The 23,010-nt window shown below is 36.2% G+C and overlaps 1 protein-coding gene across 14 annotated transcripts in view; it reads right to left on the minus strand.

Annotated features, from left to right (window-relative positions):
- Window positions 1-23,010, minus strand: part of SYNE1 (spectrin repeat containing nuclear envelope protein 1) — a 536,476-nt gene that overhangs the window by 375,622 nt on the left and 137,844 nt on the right. For all 14 annotated transcript variants that reach the window (XM_077149294.1, XM_077149293.1, XM_077149295.1 and 11 more), the window contains exons 6-9: window positions 18,414-18,506; window positions 16,715-16,893; window positions 12,749-12,945; window positions 6,466-6,575 (exon numbers count right to left, since the gene is read on the minus strand). In XM_077149294.1, the coding sequence (XP_077005409.1) occupies window positions 6,466-6,575; window positions 12,749-12,945; window positions 16,715-16,893; window positions 18,414-18,506 (579 nt within the window). The remainder of the gene's footprint in view (window positions 1-6,465; window positions 6,576-12,748; window positions 12,946-16,714; window positions 16,894-18,413; window positions 18,507-23,010) is intronic.

The following is a 23,010-nucleotide window of genomic DNA, read 5'->3' on the forward strand; positions in this document are numbered from 1 at the left end:
ATCTTCTTCCCTATATTACAAAACTCCTTATTCATCATTTTATCCCTAGTGTCTGATACAATATCTGGCACCCAGTATCACTCAATACACATTTGTAGAATGAGTGATTAATTGGTAACACCATTAATTCGAGAAACAAATGAGAGTGAAACTCAAGAGTGTAAAGCTTCAGGCCTTCTCCTGACATCTCTTGAATGAACATGTGAACTTAATCCAGGCAGACATTGTATTATCAGTTGATTTTCAAACTGGAAAGCACTAATAACCCACACTTATGAGCTCAAAGCAACAAAATGCTCTTAGACTAGGCCAGTCACCTCCACGGTGCCAGAGTTCCAATGTGACCACTAAGTGGAGGCCACCACAAATGAAGATGTATCTTCACTGTGAATTTTCAAGGAGGGACTCCTTGTCACCCTCTGCCCTTCGTTGCCCTTCTGACATTTAGAAAACACTCTGGACAGTCCCTGCAAGAGACCATTTAATCAACAATTGAAATCTTCCATAAAGTCAGCTGAGAGGAAAAGGTTTTTTTTTTAAATAAATTTAAGTATTAAAGTCCATGCCCATTTGAAATTGTGTATCTTAGAAAAGCCAGGTTCTTTAATCCTCATTCAATATTGCTGGGTAGGATCTTTTTTATTGTTTCAATGGAGATGTGACCCACCCAATTGCGGGTGGTGACTTTTGATTTGATGGTTTCCATGGAGATGCGTCTCCACCCATTCGAGGTGGGGTTGCTTACTGGAGCACTTTAAGAGGGAACCATTTTGGAAAGAGCTTTAGAGCCCATATAGCTAAAGACCTTTGGAGATAAAGAATGAAAGTGCCCTTGGGAGAGCTTCATGAAACAAGAAGCTGGAAGAGAAAGCTAGCAGACATTGCAGTGTGCCTTCCCAGCTAACAGAGGTATTCTGGACCTATCTGCCTTTCTTGAATCTACTGGATGCCTCAGTTTGGACACTTTCACGGCTTTAGAATTGTAAAGTTGCAACTTAATAAATTTTCCTTTTAAAAAGCCATTCTGTTTCTGGTATATTGCATTCTGGCAGCTTTTACAAACTAAAATAGATTTTGATATTGGAAAAGTAGGGGGCTGCTGCACTCTGCATATATCAACCATGTCAGGATGGCTTTTTAAATGGATAAGGGGAAGATTCTGGCAGAGTTGTGAGGAGCTTTATAGAGAAGGCCTAGAATGCTTTGAAGAGACTGTTGGTAGAAATGTGGACTCGAAAGATACCTCTGATGAGAGCTTAGACTTGAAGGAAGGCGATTCTTGTTTTAAAGTGGCAAAAAATTTAGCCATCAACTTAGATATTTAGCAGAAGAGATTTCCAAATTAAATGTGAAAAGTGCAGCCTCATTTCTTCTTGCAGCTTATAGTGAGATGCAACAGGAAAGAAATAAGCTGAGAACTGAACTCTTGGGTACAAAGAAACCAGAAATCGATGGTCTGGGAAATTCTGGGCTTCAAGAAAGGGAGAACCCAGAGAATAAGTACCCCATGTGAGGATTTAACCAAACATGGAAACAGTCAACCATTTCAGAAAAGACCAGGACTGGAGATGGAGTTATCCAGGAAGGATTTGTGGAAACTCTTTCTGTCTGATGGACATGATCCTTGCCTACCATATAGAAAGCCAACAAGAGTGTCGTGCGATTTGCAAAAATGGAACCACTGCCAGTCTGGCCTAAGAGGCTCAGAAAAGGGACAAAGCAAAGGAAAAATAACTTCAAAGGCAGAACCACATGGAAGATAAGGTCTGAAGCCAAGAAACCTTGAGAAGGAGAGTGGATTCACCTGTGCACATGGAGAGGGTGAGTGGGCTCTGCAGACAGAAGGCAGGCGTCTCGATGCCTCGGGTCTCAGAGGGGGTGGAGCACATTCCTTGGGCTCTGCCACCGCATTGTTCTGAGGGGGTTAAGCATGTGCCGAGGAGATGGTAGAGAGCCTGGGTGTTGCCCTGATGCTTGGAGAGGGTGGAGTCAAGTAAAAGGTGGTTTCCCTAATGTGCTTCAATGTTGCAATTCCCAGCCCAGCATTCAGAGAGAGCCAGGTCACTATATAGGCCCTTGGAAAGGGTGGAACTGCTGCCTTCTAAAGCCCTGAGGATAAATGATTCTGACTTTGAAATCTAATGGAGTTTGCCCTGCAGGTTTTCGGAACAGTTTTGAAATAAAAGGAATACAGACCTGTATTCCTTCTAACTTCTCCCTGTGGAAATGGAAACATGTATCCTATGACTGTCCCTCCTTTGTATACTGGCAGCAGATAACTTGTTCTGAATTATACAGGTCCAGAGCCAGAGGAAAATTTTGCCTTAAGACAGATCATGCCTATAGCTGACTTTGATGAGATTTGGTACCAAAATTCCAAGCAGCTAAATTTTCAGCATTCCCCGTCTCTTTCTCCCTTTCACTCACTCACTTTCTGTCACTCACACATACACCTAAGTACATTTATATGTTTTGTATAAACATGTATATGCTTCATGGAACATGAAATAAAAATTAATTCAATATCTGGTTAGATATTAGTTACTTCTAATTTCTATTTCCATGTTGGCCTTGTCTATTTCATTGACACATCCTTAACCTCACACCTCCCTGGAATAGAAAGAAAGATAGAAAAGCTAAAGTCCAGCATCAGCACTCAACAGCCTGAATATGGGAAGGAATTCAAAATCATGCATTCCACAAGTATTTTTTGAGCATCTACTACGGGTCAGTAACTTTACTGAACCATATAACCTAATATTTAGCAACAAATGATAAAATGTGTCTCATAGGTTTACAGGCTAACTGGGCACTTAGCTTTTGCAAGTAATTATTTCCTGCTTAAAATAATACCTTTTAATTTTATTTTGATTTCCTGTGTTACATAGAAAGAAATCATAGTTTTAATTTTTTCATTTTATTAGTGCTATTAAGTGTTATTAAAAATGACATCATCTTAAAATTAAAGATTAGTGGTAAAGTCTATGGAAGTGGCTTAGACTATTACTATCCTTAGATAATACATAACTTCTGTTATTTGCTGTATTAGGACAAAAAGGAAGTAATGTAATCAAAGTATTTAAAGAAACATTTATAAAAACAAATATATGCAAAAGAATGATTAATAAGCTATAGTATGTAAGATATTTGAAAGAGGTCACTAATTCAAAATCACTTAGCTCTTCCCTTAAAATTTTGGATAGGATTTGCAAAAGATGGAAAACCTGGAATTATTTCCTAACAATATGAAAAGATAATATATAGAAAAATAAATACATCAGGGACAAAAATTATACTGGAGACAAGAAGAAAATTAATGGAGAGATATTTCTTTATAAATAAATATACCAAATCTATAAGGGTATAATTGCTTTGGGAGGTTTTCATAACTTTTAAAAAATATCACAAGATTTGACTTACGACAACATATTTATCTGGCAAAGGTGAGGTTTTAATTTGAATTTGTAACAGTCATATGTGGCAACATATATATTTCATAAACATGCCTTGAGATAACATTAAACATTTTAGAAAGAGAACTGTGTGAGGAAGAGAGATACGGGCTCATGTTTTATTTTCTCTGTAAATATATACCCAGCATACATGTATTTGTATGTATGCTGGGTATATTTAATAAATAAGAAAGTGGTGCCTCTAAAGACAGGCTATAATATTTGTTACAATGGAAGAATGGTTGAGTGGATAAGTAAGGAAAATTTAATCAGTGGGAGAGTTAAGCCAATCTATCTACTTTATTCATTTCTGACTGAGTACTAATTATCTAACACATAACTTCAGTAAAATGTTTGTCAGTTTTATCAGTTGAAGGAAGAAAGGCATGACAATGTCTATTTCCATCAAGGGAGAATAGAGAAAAGGGGATAGAGAAATCAAACACCCCCAAATGTGGAGGTCTGTTATATATGTTGATGCTAAGATATTTCTACACGAAATAAGAAAGCTATTTACTAAGACCTGACTAAGCACTGAGTTTTTGGAGATGACTGCATCACACTCCTTCATTTGCATAGTCTATAAAGTCTTAATAGTTCATTGGGCAAAGTTGAGGTGCCAATGACCTGCATTAACAAAGATAAGCCCTACATGGTAGACATATTTAAAATTCTTTTTTCATATTCAAAATATTCCATTTTAAATTCTATATCTAATAGTTCAGATGCTACATTTTTTTAAAAAAGGCAGAGCTTATAATATATTTTCCTCAAAGTCAAGTCTAGAAATAACTCCGAAGAAATCATGTGCATCTTCTTTTTGGAGAACGGGTAAAGGAAATTTGAAATAAATGATCAGAATTTATCTTCTAGGTAATTAAATTCATCTCTTAGATGATAAAATTGTTTAGTAGGGCGGGCCGCGGTGGCTCAGCGGGCAAAGTGCTTGCCTGCTATGCCGGAGGACCTCGGTTCGATTCCCGGCCCCAGCCCATGTAACAAAAACGGAGAAACAAAATACAATAAAACAAGAAAATGTTTAAAAGATGTTTCCCTTTCTTCCTCCCTTCCTTCCTTCTCTCTGTCTTTCCTTTAAAAAAAAAAAAAAAAAAAAAATTGTTTAGTAAAGTGCATTAATGAGCTTATATCAAAAATGTATGTTGTGTGTTTCAAGTCTCTAAGGGTTTTTGCATTAAATTCCTGCTCAGGTGCCCTGACAGAAGCAACTCCTTTAGTTTCTCAGATGTTCCCAACCACGAAGTTTATTCATCTGGAGACATAACTAATGTCAGAGAAATTAAAACGTGTCAGAAATAGATCCAAGTGGGTGAAATAAGGAAGGACCTTAGATATGAATATGGGATGGAAATCTGATTTCTCTATTCTGTGTGGGGTAAGCTAATACGCTTTCTTATATAGCTTCTTCCTATCGCCAAAACCCACAGAGCCCTAGAGGGCTCCAAAGGACGCACACCGATCTATGCTAGGATTTGCACATACTGTCTGTGCTTTTAGCCTTTTGTGCTCTTTCTTAGAAACATTACTTTGCTAACTACAGATAAGTTACTCTGGCAGTCAATGCTCATGCCCAAGTCCTAAAAAAGGAACTATAGTTTTGAAGAAACCTAACAGCATAGTTGAGCCAAATGCCAGAGTAACCTCACCCAAGCCACCTGGAAAACATCAGCTACCTTTGTTTTTCTTAATTCCTTTATCAACTCACTGATTCCTAACCATCATTAAAATAGCTTTTCCTACTTGAAAACTCCTAGTTACATTTGCTTGATCTTTCCCTTCTGTAGACATATTCCAAATTTAATTCAGAAAACCCGTTTTAAAATTTTCTTTTCACGGTAATCTCAGACTGCTCTGAAAACTTCAGTCAGACCTGAGTGATGGGGAAAGAGACCCAGTTTTTAACACATCCTGAAAATTTCCTTTATTATTTTCTTTGATGTCATTTTGCCTTATAATTAACTGAAAATTCCATATTGACTCCAACTCTCTGTAGTAAAAAATATATACTATGATTTTAGAAAGATTAGAACGATAATATCCAATGTTGTTAAGGAGTGTAAAATGGAACAAACTCTCTGCAGAGGAATTAAAAAAAAAACATTTAACAACAAAAACAACACCAACAAAAAACAATCTTAAAAATCTATATGTCCTTTAACCTAGGAAAGAATACTAAAGCAATGTTTTGCTGCAAGCTTGTTCATTAAAGCATTGTTTACAATAGAAAGAAAACAGGTAATTTTAAACACAAAAGATTGTATAAATTGATTACAGTACAAATATATGAAAACCTGGAGAAAATGGCATAGAAATAATTTTTTTAAATGGTAAGGGAAAAAATAAGTTATCAAATGGTATATATTCTATGATTCTATTTTTGTTAAAATACTATATGAGTCTATATATGCACAGAAAAGTATTGATAACCAACACCAACCTATTAACAATGGTCTTCTCTAAGGTAAGCTATCGCTAGGAAAGCAAGTACAGATAGTTTTATTTTCCATTTTTTATTTCCATTTTTGATAATAAGCATAAATCATTTGAGCAATATTCAAAAGTATAAATTTCACTATTGAAAGGCTAAAAATTATAATTGCAGTGAATAATTAGAACTTTACTTCCATAGGTTTGCTATGAGTAGCAACTCATATAATGAAATCTGAAAGTCAAAATTAGATTTCATCTGATCAAGCAGAACAAGAAGACTCAAGATCTAGATGTACAAATGATGTGATGGTTATAAAATTACCTCAATTCTCAAAGTATTAAAATGGAGTTACCCAACCCGATGAACTTTCACATACTTAATAATTATTACTAATAAACGCTACAGTATACAGAGAAACCTTTTCCTCTAATTTCCTTCCATTTGGTGATACCTATACTTTACTCTGTTGCATTGCAACTTAATATTTTGTAAATATCATGCTTAACAATCTGATTCTCTATCATTAAGTGCACTAACAGTCCTGGGAGAAAAACAACTACCTACTTCAGTGTCTTGTCCATCAGCACCTGCATTGTGTATATCAGGATAAAGCTTCAGAAACTGGGCTACATAGGTCATGATGGACTTCTCATCTGGTTTATCCACATCCACATCTGGAAAAAACAAAACCAAAAAATTATTTAATTAATATCCATTGGATTTCAATAATACAAACTTAAAAATCTAGCTATTATACAAAAAAATAAAACTTCCTGAAACACAGAAGAAAAAATGAATTATTGCTTAGAGATTTTTTGTGGGGAGGGAGAGAAAATACATTTAGTATGGATGATGCATGGTGGAAATTTTATGATTCCGAAAAAGGACTGATTTTAACAAAAAACTTTAGGAAATAGAACACATATTTTATCTAAATAATCTCAAAAATCATTCGGCAAAAAATATGAGATACTACACATTTATTCAGACACTCTGTCTAGTTAACAAGATAACCGTCAACTTCACAATCTGTTTGAGCGGGTAGTATAAAAATGACAAGCGACTAACATGGCTCTTGTATTCTTTGCTATGATGGTTTGGGGCTGTATGTACCCCAAAAGGTCCGGGTGCATTCCCATGGCTGTGAAGCTATTGTGGGTGGGACCTTTTGATTAGGTTATCTCAGTGGAGGCATGCCCAAGAGGGATTTTGTTTCTACTTGTGAAAAATAACATATAAACAAAAAACCAATAACTTTCAAAGCACACCGCAACAACTGGTTGTAGAACAGATTTCAGAGTTTGGTGTGGGTTGCAGTTCCACAATTTTAGGTTTTTCTTTCCAGCTGCTCCAAGACACTGGAAACTAAAAGAAATATCAATATAACACTTCAGCAATCATAGTGCTGTACTGTCTTTAGGGGTACAATTCTATCAGGTGACCACTAAGGAACCTAATCATCGCTAATAGATATCTATTACACCCCTCTTCTCCTATTTTTTTTTTTTTTTTGGTCCATCTCCCTCATTTTTTAAAATAATATTTTTATTTAAGAAAACAAACAATACACCTAGAACCATCAAAAATGGATATCTTAGTTAGCTTAACCATAGGCATATTTAAATAAAGTATCCAAATAACTATTGTAAAACCTGTGTTTGCACAGTAAGTTTCATAAACCAATTTAAAATTAAGGCAACAAGGAAAAATCTACAAATTCACATAGCAGAGTCTCTTAAATTCCAAATGTTGAACACTAATGAAAATACCATTTGATCAACTGTCAAAACTGTGAATGTTCTCAAAATATCTCTATTGATATTTAATTTCTATTAATTTATTGCAAATTATCAATGTTGATAAAATAATGACCTATGTGTCTAAACATTTTCCTGATTTCAGGAAAATATAAAGATAGAAATGTTTTTACAATTAATATGAAAACTCTAACCATCTAAATGGATATCTTAGTTAGCATATCCATAGGCATATTTAAATAAATATCTAAATAATCATTGTAAAGCCTGTTTGTACTGTTTCATAAACCAGCTTAAAGTTTAACCTACAGATAGAGATATCAGAGTTTCTTAGTTCCAAACATTGAACACTATCTTAAATATCATTTGATTAACTATCAAAAATGTTTACATTCTCGAAATATCAAGTAGAAAGTTATTACAAATATTCTCAAATTTTTTATTTCAAGAATTACTATAACTGCCTATAGACTGTTTACCTATTTTTTTGCTGTAAAATATACAAAATATATTATATACAAAATTATATACAAAAATATACAAAAAAAAATACAAAGCAAAGAAAGAAAAAGCAATAATTTTCAAAGCACATTTCAACAAGCAGCTACAGAAGCGGTCTCAGAGTTTGTCATGGGTTAACATGCCCTCATCTCAGATTTTTCCTTCTAGCTGCTCCATAACACTGGAGGCTTTACTAGAGTCATAATAATGAAATCATACAGTATCTATCCTTTTGTGTCTGACTTATGTCACTCAGCATTACGTCCTCAAGTTTCACCCATGTTGTCATATGTTTCAGGACAACATTTTGGCTAAGTGCTGAATGACAGTCAGTCCATCATGTATCACATTTTGCTTATCCATTCCTCTTGTTGATGGGCTCCTGGATTGTTTCTATCTCTTGGCAACTGTGAATACTGCCACTATGAACTTTGGTGTAAAAATGTCTGTTTGTGTCACTGCCCTCAAAAACTAAAAGTTGGTTCTTTCAGAAAATCAATAAAATTGATGGACCCCTAGCTAGACTAATGAAAAAAGAGAGGACACAAATAGACAAAATCAGAAATGGGGTGGGTTGTTACCACAGATTATGAAAAAAAAACTTTAAATCATAAAAGAATTTTATGCCAACATACTAGAGAGTTTAGATGAAATAGAATTCCTAGAAATGCATGAATCACCTATACTGACTTGAGAAGAAATGGAAAATCTCAACAAATCAATTACAAGTAAAGAGATCCAATCAGTCTTAAAAATCTTCCCACAGAAAAAAGCCCAGAGGTAGATGGCTTCACAGGGAATTTCATCAAACATAAAGAACTAATGCCAATCTACTCAAACTCCTCCAAAAAACTGAGGAAAAAGGAACACTACCCAACTCATTTTATGAAGATAACATCACTCTAATACCAAAATCAGATAAAGATGATACAAGAAAGGAAAACTACAGACTAATCTCTCTAATGAACATAGATGCAAAAATTCTTAACAAAATACTAACAAATCAAATCCAATGCCATATTAAAAGAATTATACATCATGACTAAGTGGGATTTATACCAGGAATGCAGGGTTGGCTCTACATAAGAAACTCAATCAATGCAGTATACAGCACATTAAAATATCAAGAGGAAAAAAACACATGATCATATCGATTGATGCTGAAAAAGCCTTCAACAAAATTCAGCATCCTTTCCTGATAAAAACACTTCAAAAGATAGGAATCAAAAGAAGTTTTCTCATTATCATAAAGGACATATGTGAAAAACACATAGCCAGCATCATACTTAAAGGTGAGAAATTGAAAGCATTCCCGTTGAAATCGGGTATGAGATAAGATGCCCATTGTCACCACTATTATTCAACACTATATTAGAAGTCCTAGCTGAAGTGATTAGACAGAAGAAAGAAATAAAAGGCATCCAAATAGGAAAGGAAGAAGAAATACTCTCATTAATTGCAGATAACATGATCTTATAGTTAGAAAACCCTGAGAAATCTACAGCAAAGCTAATAAACAAATTCAGCAAAGTGGCAAGATACAAGATTAATGCACAAAAATCAGTAATGTTTCTATACACAAGCAATGACCTATCTGAGGTAACAACTAAGGAAAAAATTCCCAGGTGGACTTTAATCCTCTTACTGGAGTCGTTTGTAAGAGGATGAAATACAGAGAGAACCTCACAGAGGCTCAGAGAAAAAGACACTAGCTGAGAAAGAAAGCCACAGATGGAGAAGCCAGGAGCTGAAATCAATGAAACCCAGGATGGAAGGAAGAGACCACCAGACCAGCCATGTGCCTTGCCATGTGACAGGAGCTGAGAATCGGTGGCAGCCAGTCTTCAGAGTCCAGGTATTCTCTCAGTGGTACCTCAGTGGTACCTCTCAATGGTACTCTGGATATTTTCATGGCCTTAGAACTGTAAGCTTATAATCCCCACTGTTGGAAGCCAGCCCATTTCTGGTATATTGCATTTCAAAGGTTTTAGCAAACTGAAACAATTGTCAAATATCAATGGGCTCCCCCAGACACACCAATTTTGCCCTAGAAAAGAGGGAGATACTCATTATTTTTCTCTCCATTGTGGGGCGGGCATTCTCCCTAAACTTCTGTATTTTGAACCATGAAGTTCCCTTTGAGAGGAACAAATCCTAAAAAGTTCTCTGTCACAGTGGCTCTGAAGCTTCCAGATGTTACCTAATTAAACCAGTAAAATTCAGGCAAAGAAATATACTCAGATTTAGTCATTACATGTGAAGTAAGACTACATAAAGGAAAGTGTTAAATATGGTGACAAGTGTTTTAAAGATTTCTTTCAAAGGCAAGTTAAAAAGGGATTACATGTTTGGAGATTACAAATATAAAATATGTACCACAGAATGAAAAACAAAGCAAAAATCAAAATGCAATGCCGCTCTATTAATTTTCTGTTTGTGGTGTTTTGTTTTCACTCTATTATTTTATGAAGATATTTTCTGATTTGAGATACAATTTCTAGAGACTCTCACTGTAGGGTTTAAAAAGTGCTGCAACTCAAAAAACTAAAAAGTAAACAAAGATCGCGTATTCTGGAATTTGTTAGATGATTTAAAAGTGATTTTAGAAATGACAAGATCACTAATGTTGAAGATATATGTGAAGAATGAGTATAACTGTTTCATGAAGCGGGAAGTGGGAAAAATAACATTTAATACATGATTTAATATGTTACATGCTTTTAAATATATAAGTAACCAAATCATGAAATAATTACTGTCATAGATACTAGTTTATTTAATCTGTAACCCTAAAAGTTTATATTTGAGTTGGCTAAAGAGCTTTTTGAGGAGGGAATTCTCATTAGGAAAATGATCACTTATATTTGGGACAGACTTGTATTTGGGCAACTGCAGTTTCTGATCATCAAAGAAAATATTAAGATCCTCTAGTCTAGAAGATACGAAAGAAGCAACTAGACTCTCTTCACATCTCATTCAGAAAAAAATTCAGCTCCATTACAGTCTCTGAAGCTGAAAACCAGGAGTAATGTGTGTGGTTTTCCCTTTGAGCCTAGTAGGTGTCCTCCACCCCACTGGCCTTGTGTGTGTATGTGTGTGTGTGTGTGTGCAGAAACAAGGTGGAAATCTATCTTAGTGGCTATCTTAGTGAGTCCAGAGGATGCCAAAAACATTCCTAACGTAGCAAAAATCTCCCTGTTGCCCTCATCCTAGAGGAATCCCACCGAAGGCTTGCAGATCCCTTTAACTTACTCTGAGAAACTCTGATGGTTAAGTTCATGTGCCATCTGAACGCTGATGGTTAAGTTCATGTGCCAACAACGGTGTCCAGTTATTTGGTCAAGCAAGCGCTTGGCCTGATTGCTACTGTGAGAGTATTTCATACATGGATTTAAATCATTAATCAGTTCATTGCATCTATGTCTGATTACATCTACAATCAATCAAGGAGATAGACTGCTGTTCAGTACTGAGAGGAGTCTCCTCCTCCAATAAGTTGGAGGTCTTAAGCAAAAACTAAAGATTTCCCTAACAGTCAGAAAGAAGAATTTCCATCTCTTTTTCAGAATTTCCATTTGTGGCTTCTCCTGGGGAATTCAGTCACCTTCACTGAGCTCTAAACTTGCAGCCTGCCCTATGGAATTCAGAGTTTCCAATCCCCATAGTCACTTGAGTTAATTCCTATACTAAATCTCTTGATATTTACATAAACCTGTAAATATCTGCTATTGGTTCTGTTTCTTTGGAGAAACAGAAAGCCAAGTGTCTCCTCTTTGTTTTAGTTAGAATGTTTATCTGAAATCTCATCTGATAGACAATTTGCTTTCACTGTATTTATATTACTGCACTCATTAATGAAAATTTCACTATATTTATATTACTGCATTCATTAATGAAAATTTCCAAGCAAATATGAAATTATGTGTGACATTTGACTTTTCCATTTTAAGATAATCAACTTATTAAATTTAGTAGTCAACAAAATTGCCTTTTGAGGGCTTGAAAGAATTAACTCCATTTCTAGAGTTTTAAAATTCACAGTCTTACAAAACAAATACCAAAAATGTGTGAAGCAACTGGAATGAAAAATATTAGTCAATCATGTGCATATTTGCCCAGTTGGCAGCAAAATACTGGCTGGCTAGGGACATTTATAAGTATCTCATGCCCAATATTGTTAAAGATAAAATCCTTGGATTACTAATAATCTTTTATTTCTTCCAGATTCTTTGGAGTTACAAATATAGAGCAAATTCTCGTATCCTGCGATTCTCACCACCTACGCACACAGACACAACTAAAAAATTTGTTCCACCTTAAATACCTGGAGTCAGTATATACCTGACTCACCTGGCTGACACCACTAATGCCAAAATGCTATTTGGAACAACAGAACCATATTTTGCTCCTGAATATGGCAGCAAATATTTATCCAGAAAGAAATCAGTTCAAGAAGACACTCTTTCTTCCTGCCTTTCTCTCATTTTCTGGACTTTAATAAATCTTGGAAATCATCTATAATTTCTAGATTTAAGACACACAAATGTACTGCGATATGCTATGCAAGAGTCAGCAGCTATTCTACATACCTTCAGGATCTAGAAGTCTTGGAATCCCTAGTTCCGTTTCAGCAACAGTGAACGCCTCCTTCAGGTTTTCCCTGTTAGATCTTCCTTTTACTTTCTCTAAGTCGACTAGCTCTGGTCGAATGGCTTGGATGATGCAATGAAAGGCAATCCCACTTCTCCAACTCCGTCCAAAGTCTTTGACTTCTATTCCAGCCTGCCTGAAAGTGGTGAAAAATAAAATCGCATCACATCTGAACAGACAACAGGCTCTGTCCTCAAGGCCACCAAAAAACCCATCTCTCTTCACCTGTGAACAAGGTGCCATTAGGTGTACATATCAATAAATTTTTTTGGAGAAAAAAATCAGTAGAGCAAAATTTTTATAGGTAACAAGAGAAGATGTGGAGAATCTGGTTCCATATTTTGAGTTTCATCTACTGGATTTTTCAGTAATGTCAATTTAATGCACATATTGCATATTTCAATTTAATGCACATATTGCACGTTACACATTTTTTACAAAAGGAAAGCCAATTTAGAAAAAGCTAGTAAAATAGAAAAGGAAAAATTGTAAAACCACCAAAAGTAATAATAACTTACCATTGGATAGGGGTGTATGTGTGTGTGTTTTGAGGGGAAGAATTGTCTAATGTGTACCTAATGGTAAGCAGCAACATGTTACACATAACACAGGTTGTTACATCAGATGAAGGTAATGTTGCTGAATTTACCAACACCTTCGAACGTTCACATGCCAAAATGAGTATGATCATAGCTCTGAGGTGGTCACTAAAGGAGCCTGTCCTTCACATAAATCCAGACAATGATTCCAGCTACCCCATCTGTTATAGACTAAATCACATTCCCCAACAAGACAGGTTCAAGTCCCAACCCCCAGTCATGAGGATGTTGTGGTAGTTAGATTCAGGTGTCAACTTGCCCAGGTGAAGACACCTAGTTCTGTTACTGTGGACTTGAGCCAATGGTACGTGACCCTCATCTGTTGCTGATTACATCTGCAGTTGGCTAGGAGGTGTGCCTGCTGCAATGAATAACGTTTGACTTAATTGGCTGGTGCTTAAATGAAAGAGCACAGCGGAGCACAGCCTAAGCAGCTTGGCATTCCTCATCTCAGCACTCTCAGCTCAGCCCAGGCCTCTGGAGATGCAGAAAGAAGTTACCCTGGGGAAAGTTGTTGGAACCCAGGGGCCTGGAGAGAAGGCCAGCAGAGACCATCCTGTGCCTTCCCACGTAAGAAAGAACCTCAGTGGAAAGCTAGCTACCTTTCCTCTAAAGAACTAACAAAATAAATCCCCTTTTATTAAAAGTCAATCCATTTCTGGTGTGTGGCATTCCAGCAGCTAGCAAACTAAAACAGATGTGAATCCATTTGTAAATAGGATCTGTGAAGATGTTGTTAGTTAAGGTGTGCCCAAACTGAACCAGTGTGAGTCTTAATTAAGTGGAAGTCCTTATAAGCAGAGGATATTTGGACACAGTCAGTAGGAAATAAGAGGAAACAGACAGGGAGAGAGAGAGACGGCCATGTGACAGAGGCACAGACTAACTCACGGGTTGCTAGCAAGTTACTACCAGAATGCTACAGACTTCAGAGAAAGGATGATCCTGTCAACACCTGGCCTTTGGACTTCAAGCCTTAAAAAGGTGAGACAACAAATTCCTGTTGCTTAAGCCAACCAGTCTGCGCTATTTGCCATAACATCCCTGGCAAACTAAGATGCCACCAATCAAATTGTTTTTTCAACTCTTCATTTGGAATTGTTTTGAAGGTAGCAAATTTTTATTCCTTGGCAGCGGATTAGATTAATTCAAATGAGCTATGATAATAAAGAGAGTCATGTTGATAAAACTAGTTTGTTGTCATTAAAAACAGAAGTGAAGGAAGTATGCCATGTGTGATATTTTCCCTTACGTGTAACTTAACTATAGAGGCAGCTCCAAAGAGAGAGTTGCAAAGATATTTTTGATCAACAGCACCATCCCCGGTTTAAGCTCAGAGCCTTTAAAGGTGATCACTTAATTAAGTAAGCTTCGGGGGATAAATTCATTTGTAGTTTATTTTTTAAAAGTTTCTAATTTTACACTTATTTCCACATAGAGCAAAAGCAACATCACTTACTGATTTTTTTTTTACTAAATTCTCAAATTTCCCATGAAATTCCCAGATAAAAATATACTAATTAATAAATCAAAACTCTAAACAAACAAACTCTAAAGTCTTTTATCCAAGTAAAAAGTAGCTTGCAAAGTGCATATTGGAATAGTATGAAAAGCAGTTTTTAGAAAATTATCAGCAATTTGGCAACATAATGGAATCTTGTGTTCATTACAGAATTTTCAAAGCAGAGAACAGTCATCTTCTCAAATCTCTACAATTGATGTGGCTGTAAAATAAATGTATCTCATTGTTGTATTGATGAACAGGGAACTCTTGGATCCATTGGTACAGAAATATATGGAATAAAGAAAATATCACCCAAACTGAGATCACAAATAGACCAGGCACAGGAAAGACTTTGTGCTGTCACACATCAGACCCTGTACCTTCTCTAACACTAGACGCATCAAGCATGAAACAAAACTAAATATGGGTTAACTCCAATAGCACTAAATGTGAGCTCCTCTCAGCTACTAAATCTTGAATGAAAATCAATTTAGTTTTTGGATAATTTAATGCTGTGTGAAGCACGCACAAAAGAATACTTATGTCAACACGGTTACAAAATTTGATTGTAAGAAGATCCTGGGAACTGTCACAGCATGTGGTCACCAGTGTCTTTCTCTGCAGCCCTTTCCCCTCCCCTGCCCACTAAACTGCACTTGAGGTCAGCGAAGCCCACTCAAGGTAGAAGCCTAACAATGAACTGGCAATGTGGGAAGGACGTTTTATTTCATTTCTACTACAGCTTCTAGAGAGCACAAAGCTTCGCTTTCATAAGTACATTTGACTGCAGTTTGAATCATACAAACATATTCCAAATTAGAGAACCACCAACACACTTTCAAAGCAAAGCAAAATTTATATAAATCAGTAACACTAATTGCAATTTTTCTGCATTTACCTCTTTTTTTCTCACTATTTTTGCCCTTCAAGTGCTTTAAAAATAGAACTCCCTATGTTTGGTGCCTCAATATTTTATTATGGTAAGTGCTTGTTTACAATTATTTTCCAGAAGTAGAGAATCAGATTCAGATTAGATCAAAGCATGAAAAACAAGATAGACTATGAGTCAACATTTTCACTCAGAAAAGTGAACGGGCACCACTTCTACATAAAGGGCTTTAGCACTGACCACAACCAATTACAAAACATTGATATGATCAATTGAAAATTCCATTCAAATTGCCCTTGGAAGATGCTTTTCTAGAGCAGTAATAGTTTCTCCAGCATAATAATATAAATGTGATTTCATTAAGCCTAAGAAGCATGCTGAAAACTAGAAGTAAATTCTCAGCCTGTAAAGCTGAGAAGGGATTTACATTCCACATAAAGAATGAGACCAAAGGAAAAAAAAAAACTTGAATAAAAATAAAACAACTAGAAAAGTTTCAGGAAATAAAAGCAAATATAATTCTTCTAAGAGTGCAATCCTTAAAGTTCACATTATTATTAAACAGAACTCAATTGTCATGAAGAAACATGCCAGCTTCAACCTCTAGTTCTGAAAAGAACATCAACCAATGACCTAAATAGAAGTAGAGGGATTAATTAACTTAATCAATGAGGCCCAATCACATGAATGAAGAATGAAGAAGGGAATTAATTTCATTACAGCATTTTCTTAGAGTATTAATGCTACTTTGTGTTTATGTTTTAGTTCAAGGAAAGATTGAAACAACAACTAAATAAAGCAGTCATTCATTCAAATGTCTCAGACAACTTTGCAATCACTGGAAGGTGCAATCAGTAATAAACTGGTAACTTAATGCAAAAGTCCTGAATTTAAACAGTTTTGTGATACTTACTTGGCTACTGCATACTGAACCCATTTTAACAAAGCCTTCTTGGCATTTCCTTGGATTTTTGTGGCCACCTTCCGCTTACTGGGTGGGCTGGCAGTCTCAGAACTGACTGTACTGTCCACAGATGAGGCACTACTGGACAAAGACTGCAGCTGTGGCAGGTTGCTGGTCAGCTCCTCAATCTGAGTTAACAAGAGGCAAAGTATACGAATTATCTTTCGTTTTTTTCCTCAGATATTTTTCTTTTCCAGGCCATAAAATTTCCAACGAAAAATGATTTACTTAAATTCTACTACCACGCAGAAAATTCTGACAATGGCCATTAACTAATCCATAATTTGAAATATTGAAGTATCACAGAATCAAGAATTCTTGAGTTTGAAAAGGCCCTGAGCAATCACAATATTTCAGTTATTCTCAAATACCCTTTTACAAGTGAAGAAATTAAAGCTCAGAAAAGCCCTCTGACTTATCTGCAATCACAGCCAATATAAGAATCCATGATATTTGACTAGCCATTTAATCTCTTACTACTAAGTCCTCTCTGCCCTACTGTGGAATCAATATGAGGTATTGCACATTTTATTATATATATATTATATATATATACACATATATATAGCATCATTAACATCTTTAATGCTATTATCTGATGTACAGATGTACAAACAGAAAATAGATGTGCAAACTGAAAAATGCAGCACAGCATCATGTTACATCTTTCCTTTGGGCATTCTTGTCTAAAATATGAATGGATAGATGATAAAACGTCAGGCAATTTATAGTTTAAGCTTCTTATTTTACATTAAACGCCCCTCATACTCTGCAGTAAGCCATCGTCCCCCCTCGTCCTTCATCTTCTGCTAAACATACCTAATATTCCAGTCACACCAACCACTTTCATTTCCCTATATATATGCGATTTCTCCCTCTGCACACCTTCCCCTGCAGCATTCCCTTACCTGAACAACCATTGCTATCACTATCTCTCTTATAAAAACCAGAACCTTCAGCTCAACTTTCCCTTTTTCCTTGACATCCTTCCCATTCAGTCCCTATTTTGAGTGATCTCTTTCTCTTTACTCTGAAATTCCACTTCATTATACTGTGTCTTCTCATTGGCATTTATAAATAGCTGCTCTCAATTTTAATTTTCTCTATACACATCTTCACACTCTGCCAAAATGTAAGCTCTTAAAGGGCATCATGGATATTTTACTCCTCTTTTCACCTCCCATTTCATCTAGAATTGTATCTGGCACACATTAATATCTCTTAACTAAATGGATGAATTAATACAATAAAAACTAATGGTTAGAATACACCTTTGCCTAGGAAATTATTCTGGATGGGATGGCAAGTTAATTTCACCCAATTTCTATCTTATAGGAACATAGAACACCTCCCTTGCAGAGAAAAAGGAAAATTTCCCTGTGCTCCTTCTATACCTGTATTTCCTCTCCATTGCCTACTTTTCAGTTTGTGAACCTCTGGCACAGTTTGTGAACTTCTTTGGGGGCTCTATCTTTGCAAGGGAGAAGAGGAAATTCTCCTGCCTCAAAAGAGAATCAATTTATCTGTGAAGATCACATTTCTGCTAACTCAAGGCTCCACTCCAAAGGTTTGGCAAATGAGGGCATTACTAAAATATCTACCACATCTCTCCATGACTTTATGTCAACTATTAAATGTAGTACTGTACCTGGAAATAGAGAATAATGGTCCAAATCAATCCAAGAACTATTGAGGGACGGCCATCAGCTATATCAGTGGAGTTAATGTTGACTAATTTAATCTGTTTAAAAAGAAAAAAGTGTACTAGTAAGGTACTAGAAGATCACAATAACTCATTAAATTATGTAATAATTAGGACTTCAATAGACATTAATAAGATCTGCACATGCCTATGTCGTGGCACATAGAATGAACATGGTGAGCAATAAAAACAGAACGCACGATTTAAGTGGAAATTTCACGTGTCATTCATTGGATGCCCAACAATAAACTTATTGAATGGATTTCAAAAATTCATTTTATGTAAAGTTGAAAAAAATACGACATCATGCAAGAAAATGCCAGAGAGAATAAAACATTATTCTTTACATCCAGAGGTTGACTGGACCGTAAAAGAAACCATGAAGAGTAGTTTAAGAAGATGCACTTACTTCAAAGTTTGTTACCAAATAGTGTGAAACTTATGTTCTTTCTACCTATAAAAACCAGGAATTAAAAATTCTAAACTTTATACTAACCGGTGATCCTCTGCACACGGACTGACATGAAAAACAAAGGGAAAATATGATATACACACATGAATAGACGTTCAAACTCAGCCCTATTTGTTCAGCAGGAATGAAAATGTAGGTAGCAAATTTAGAGCATGGTTTTTGGAATATACTTTTTTTTTTTTTATTTTTAACATGGGCAGGCACCGGAAATCGAACCCAGGTCCTCTAGCATGGCAGGCGTGCATTCTTGCCTGCTGAACCACTGTGGCCCGTCCTGGAATATACTTTTAAAGAAGAAATAAAGCCAGCCAAGGAATAGTAAAATAAAAAAGACCCAAAGGGTCAGTTCCCTATTTTTAGGCAACAGTGGTTATAGACACTTTTTATAGACATAGAAGGTAGCTGCCAATCTATCTACAGTCTTCCTCTGACATTCATTTCAATATTGTTTCATTTATTTACAAAGTTATTTCCTAGGTCCAAGCAAATTATCTCTTGGATTTACATAATAAAAAGTCCACCTCAGTCTCTACAGAACACTGGAAGAAGCAACTGCTCACCATTCCTTTTAGAAACCTTAAACTAGAAAAAAATTATAATAATGCAGGACTCCTTGGACTTTTGGTTCAATAATTCTCAACTAAGATTTCATGAGGATTGTTATTAATAATAAAGTTAAGACGTTTATAAGTTGTTTACTTAAAAAAAATTTAACAGATGCAAAATCCTCCCCCAAATACTTTACTCTTGAATGATTAGGTTAAATGTACTAGTCTCACATCAGAGAAGTAGAGAAAGCTGTCACAAAAATAACTGTAAATGACATGACATAATACCCATGGGATTTTGTCCCACTGGAGAAATTCATTCATCAGTTTCAGTGACAGAAAAAAAATTGAGAACATCCATAGGTTATTAGCTTGTTTGTCTACTTTTAAATGAAGCACAATATATGATGTTTAATACATGTTTAAGGAAAACAAACACTGATTTTCTTTAAACTCTTATGACCGAACCAATTGCAACTGAAATCATTCTGATTGTTCTAATTTATATCTTCAGCATTTTCTCCACCCCTTTGTAGTATCCATCAACTACGCAAATATAATATCTGTTAATAACAATATGATTAATTGATTCTATAGAGGACAGATTATTTTTTCCCTTGTGTGTTAGTTAGATTCAGTTGTCAACTTGGCCAGGTGAGCATACCTAGTTCTGTTGCTGTGGACACAAGCCAATGGTACGTGAGCCTCATCTGTTGCTAATTACATCTGCAGTCGGCTAGGAGGCGTGTCTGCTGCAATGAGTGACGTTTGACTTAATTGGCTGGTGCTTAAATGAGAGGACACAATGTAGCACAGCCTAAGTAGCTCAGCATTCCTCATCTCAGCACTAGCAGCTCAGCCCAGGCCTTTGGAGATGCAGAAAGAAGTCACCCCAGGGAAAGTTGTTGGAACCCAGGGGCCTGGAGAGAAGGCCAGCAGAGACCATCCTGTGCCTTCCACGTAAGAAAGAACCTCAGTGGAAAGTTAGCTGCCTTTCCTCTGAAGAACCAACAAAATAAATCCCCTTTTATTAAAAGCCAATCTATCTCTGATGTGTTGCATTCTGGCAGCTAGCAAATTAGAACACCTTGTATTCCTTCTAACTTTTAAAATGCAATTAGTATAATTTGAATTTCCTATCTCAACCCAACTCCAGCTGTATTTCTTGTTAATGTTATTAACTTATCATAGAACCTAAGGCCTTTTTTGATCAACTTGTCAGAATCCTTTTTCTCATAATCACTTTCTACCCTAAAAGCTGTGCTTTACAATGGATCTACTGAGTATAGGTTTTCACCTGCCCTCCTTTGAAAACTCTCATTGAATTTATAATAAATTCTAAACAGACTACAAGGGTGCAGTGGGCAATACAGAGAAATCCAAAAAGACTGAAGAATTTCCAAAAGCCAAGACAAAACCATAAGCCATGGATAAAATCAGAGCAGAGGAACGTTTAAGGAGACCGGTGGTTTTCAGGTTATATCTCCAGAGCTGCTGAAGCGGCATCACCTGGGAAATTATGGGAAATGCAGAATTCAAGGCCCTTCCTCAGAGCTGCTGCAAATATTCTGTGAGGCTGTGGGATTAAGAAATACAAGAACATGCAGGCAAAAAAAAAAATAGAGGTTCCAAGGAGATTTTATTTTCTGGGAAATTAAAGGTGATGACAGAATTTGTGGGGACAGAAAGTTAATGTTTTGGATTTTGTTAAAGGATTCAAATGTATTATTTTTACTTTTAGTAGTACATAAAACCTGATTGCTCTACTTAACTCTTGTTCTATTAAGGTTTTATTGTGTGTGTGAAATGGGGACTTGGAGAAGGTGTCTTTTTGAAAAAACATGACTTCCAAAAATTAAGTCATTAAATTTGTCTGAGGCTTCATCAACTTTGAAAAATTGTGCCCTTACAATATTTTACAATGCCTCAGAATGGAGGCCATAATCATTATTCAGCTGACATGGAAGCCTGAAAGATCTGAAAAACCAAATTATCCTGATAACAAGACCTCACAAACTTTCTATGAAAAATACAAAGAAAGCAGGTAGAAAGAGATAAACCCTCCCTTAAGAATGAAATTTGAGTGATTTGGAAACACCATCCACTATTTCTCAAGAAGCTAGGATTGCTTTCCCATACCATCTTAATGCCTAGAGGCACTCTTGGGCCTAAAGCTTTTACAACAAACTGAACCTTCAACTGATTCATTACACTTTGGTTTTGTATTTTCCAGAGTTCCATTCTGTGCTGGTTTGAAACTGCTGTGTATCCTAGAAAAGCCGTGCTCGTCTAATCCAGTCTTGTGAGGGCAGACCTATTGTTGGGTGGGACCTTTTGATTGGATTGTTTTCCACAGAGATGTGACCCACCCAATTGTATGTTGGGACTTTTCTTTTTCTTTTTTTTTTTTTTTTGCATGAGCAGGCACTGGGAATCGAGCCTGGGTCTCCGGCATGGCAGGCGAGATCTCTGCAAGACCATAGCCTGCCTGGTTGGGACCTTTTGATTAAATTGTTTCCATGGAGATGTAACCCACCCAGTTCATGGTGGGTCTTCATGCTTTCACTGGAGCTCTGTATGAATACAATAAAAGGCAGAAAACAGAGAGATAGCTCAGAGTTGACACAGAAAGCCATTTGGAGATCATTTGGAGAGAAGAGCCAGCAGACATTGCCATATGCCTTCCCATGTGACAGAGAGACCCTGGATGTGATCGGCCTTTCTTGAATTAAGAATCTTCTTATTCATGCTTTAATTTGGACATTTTCATGGCTTTAGAACCCCATTGCTGCAAAGGGGTTGAGCGTGTGCCCCAGAAAGACAGAGAGTCGGGGTGCCACCCAGATATTTGAGGAGGGTGGAGCTGAGAATAAGGTGGTCTCCCCAATGCTCCCCAATGTTGCAACACTCATCCTAGTGTTTGGAGAGAATAAGGCCACTGAGTAAGCCCTTGGAAAAGATGGGACTGATGATCTCTCAAGTCCCGAGTACAAAATGTCATCCTATAAGTGATTTTTAGACCTTAAATCTAATGAGGCTTGCCTTGTTGGTTTTCAGAAGTGTTTGGTTCCATTGATCCCATTTTCTTTCCAATTTCTTCCTATGAAAATGGGAATGCTTATCCTATAACTGTCCCTCCTTTGCATATTGGCAGTAAATAACTTGTTCTGAGTTTCACAGATCCACAGCCAGAGGAAAATTTTGCCCTAGGAAAACCATGCCTGTAACTGATTTTGATGAGATTCTGTACTGTTTTTACTTCATTTTATTTGTATTGTTACTGAAATGGTTTAAGGCTTTTGTGATATTGTGATGGAATGAACATATTTTGTATATGGAAAGAACATGTCTTTTGAAGGTCCAGAAGGTGGAATGTACTGATTTGAAACTATTACGTACCCCAGAGAAGCTATGCTCTTTTAACTCAATCTTGCGGCTGCACATTTATTATAAGTGGGATCTCTTGATTAAATTGTTTCCATGGAGATGTGGCCCACACAATTATGGGGGTGGGGACCTTTGA

Source organism: Tamandua tetradactyla, chromosome 2 (assembly GCF_023851605.1).
Source record: "Tamandua tetradactyla isolate mTamTet1 chromosome 2, mTamTet1.pri, whole genome shotgun sequence".
In the NCBI taxonomy this organism is placed as follows: Eukaryota; Metazoa; Chordata; class Mammalia; order Pilosa; family Myrmecophagidae; genus Tamandua; species Tamandua tetradactyla.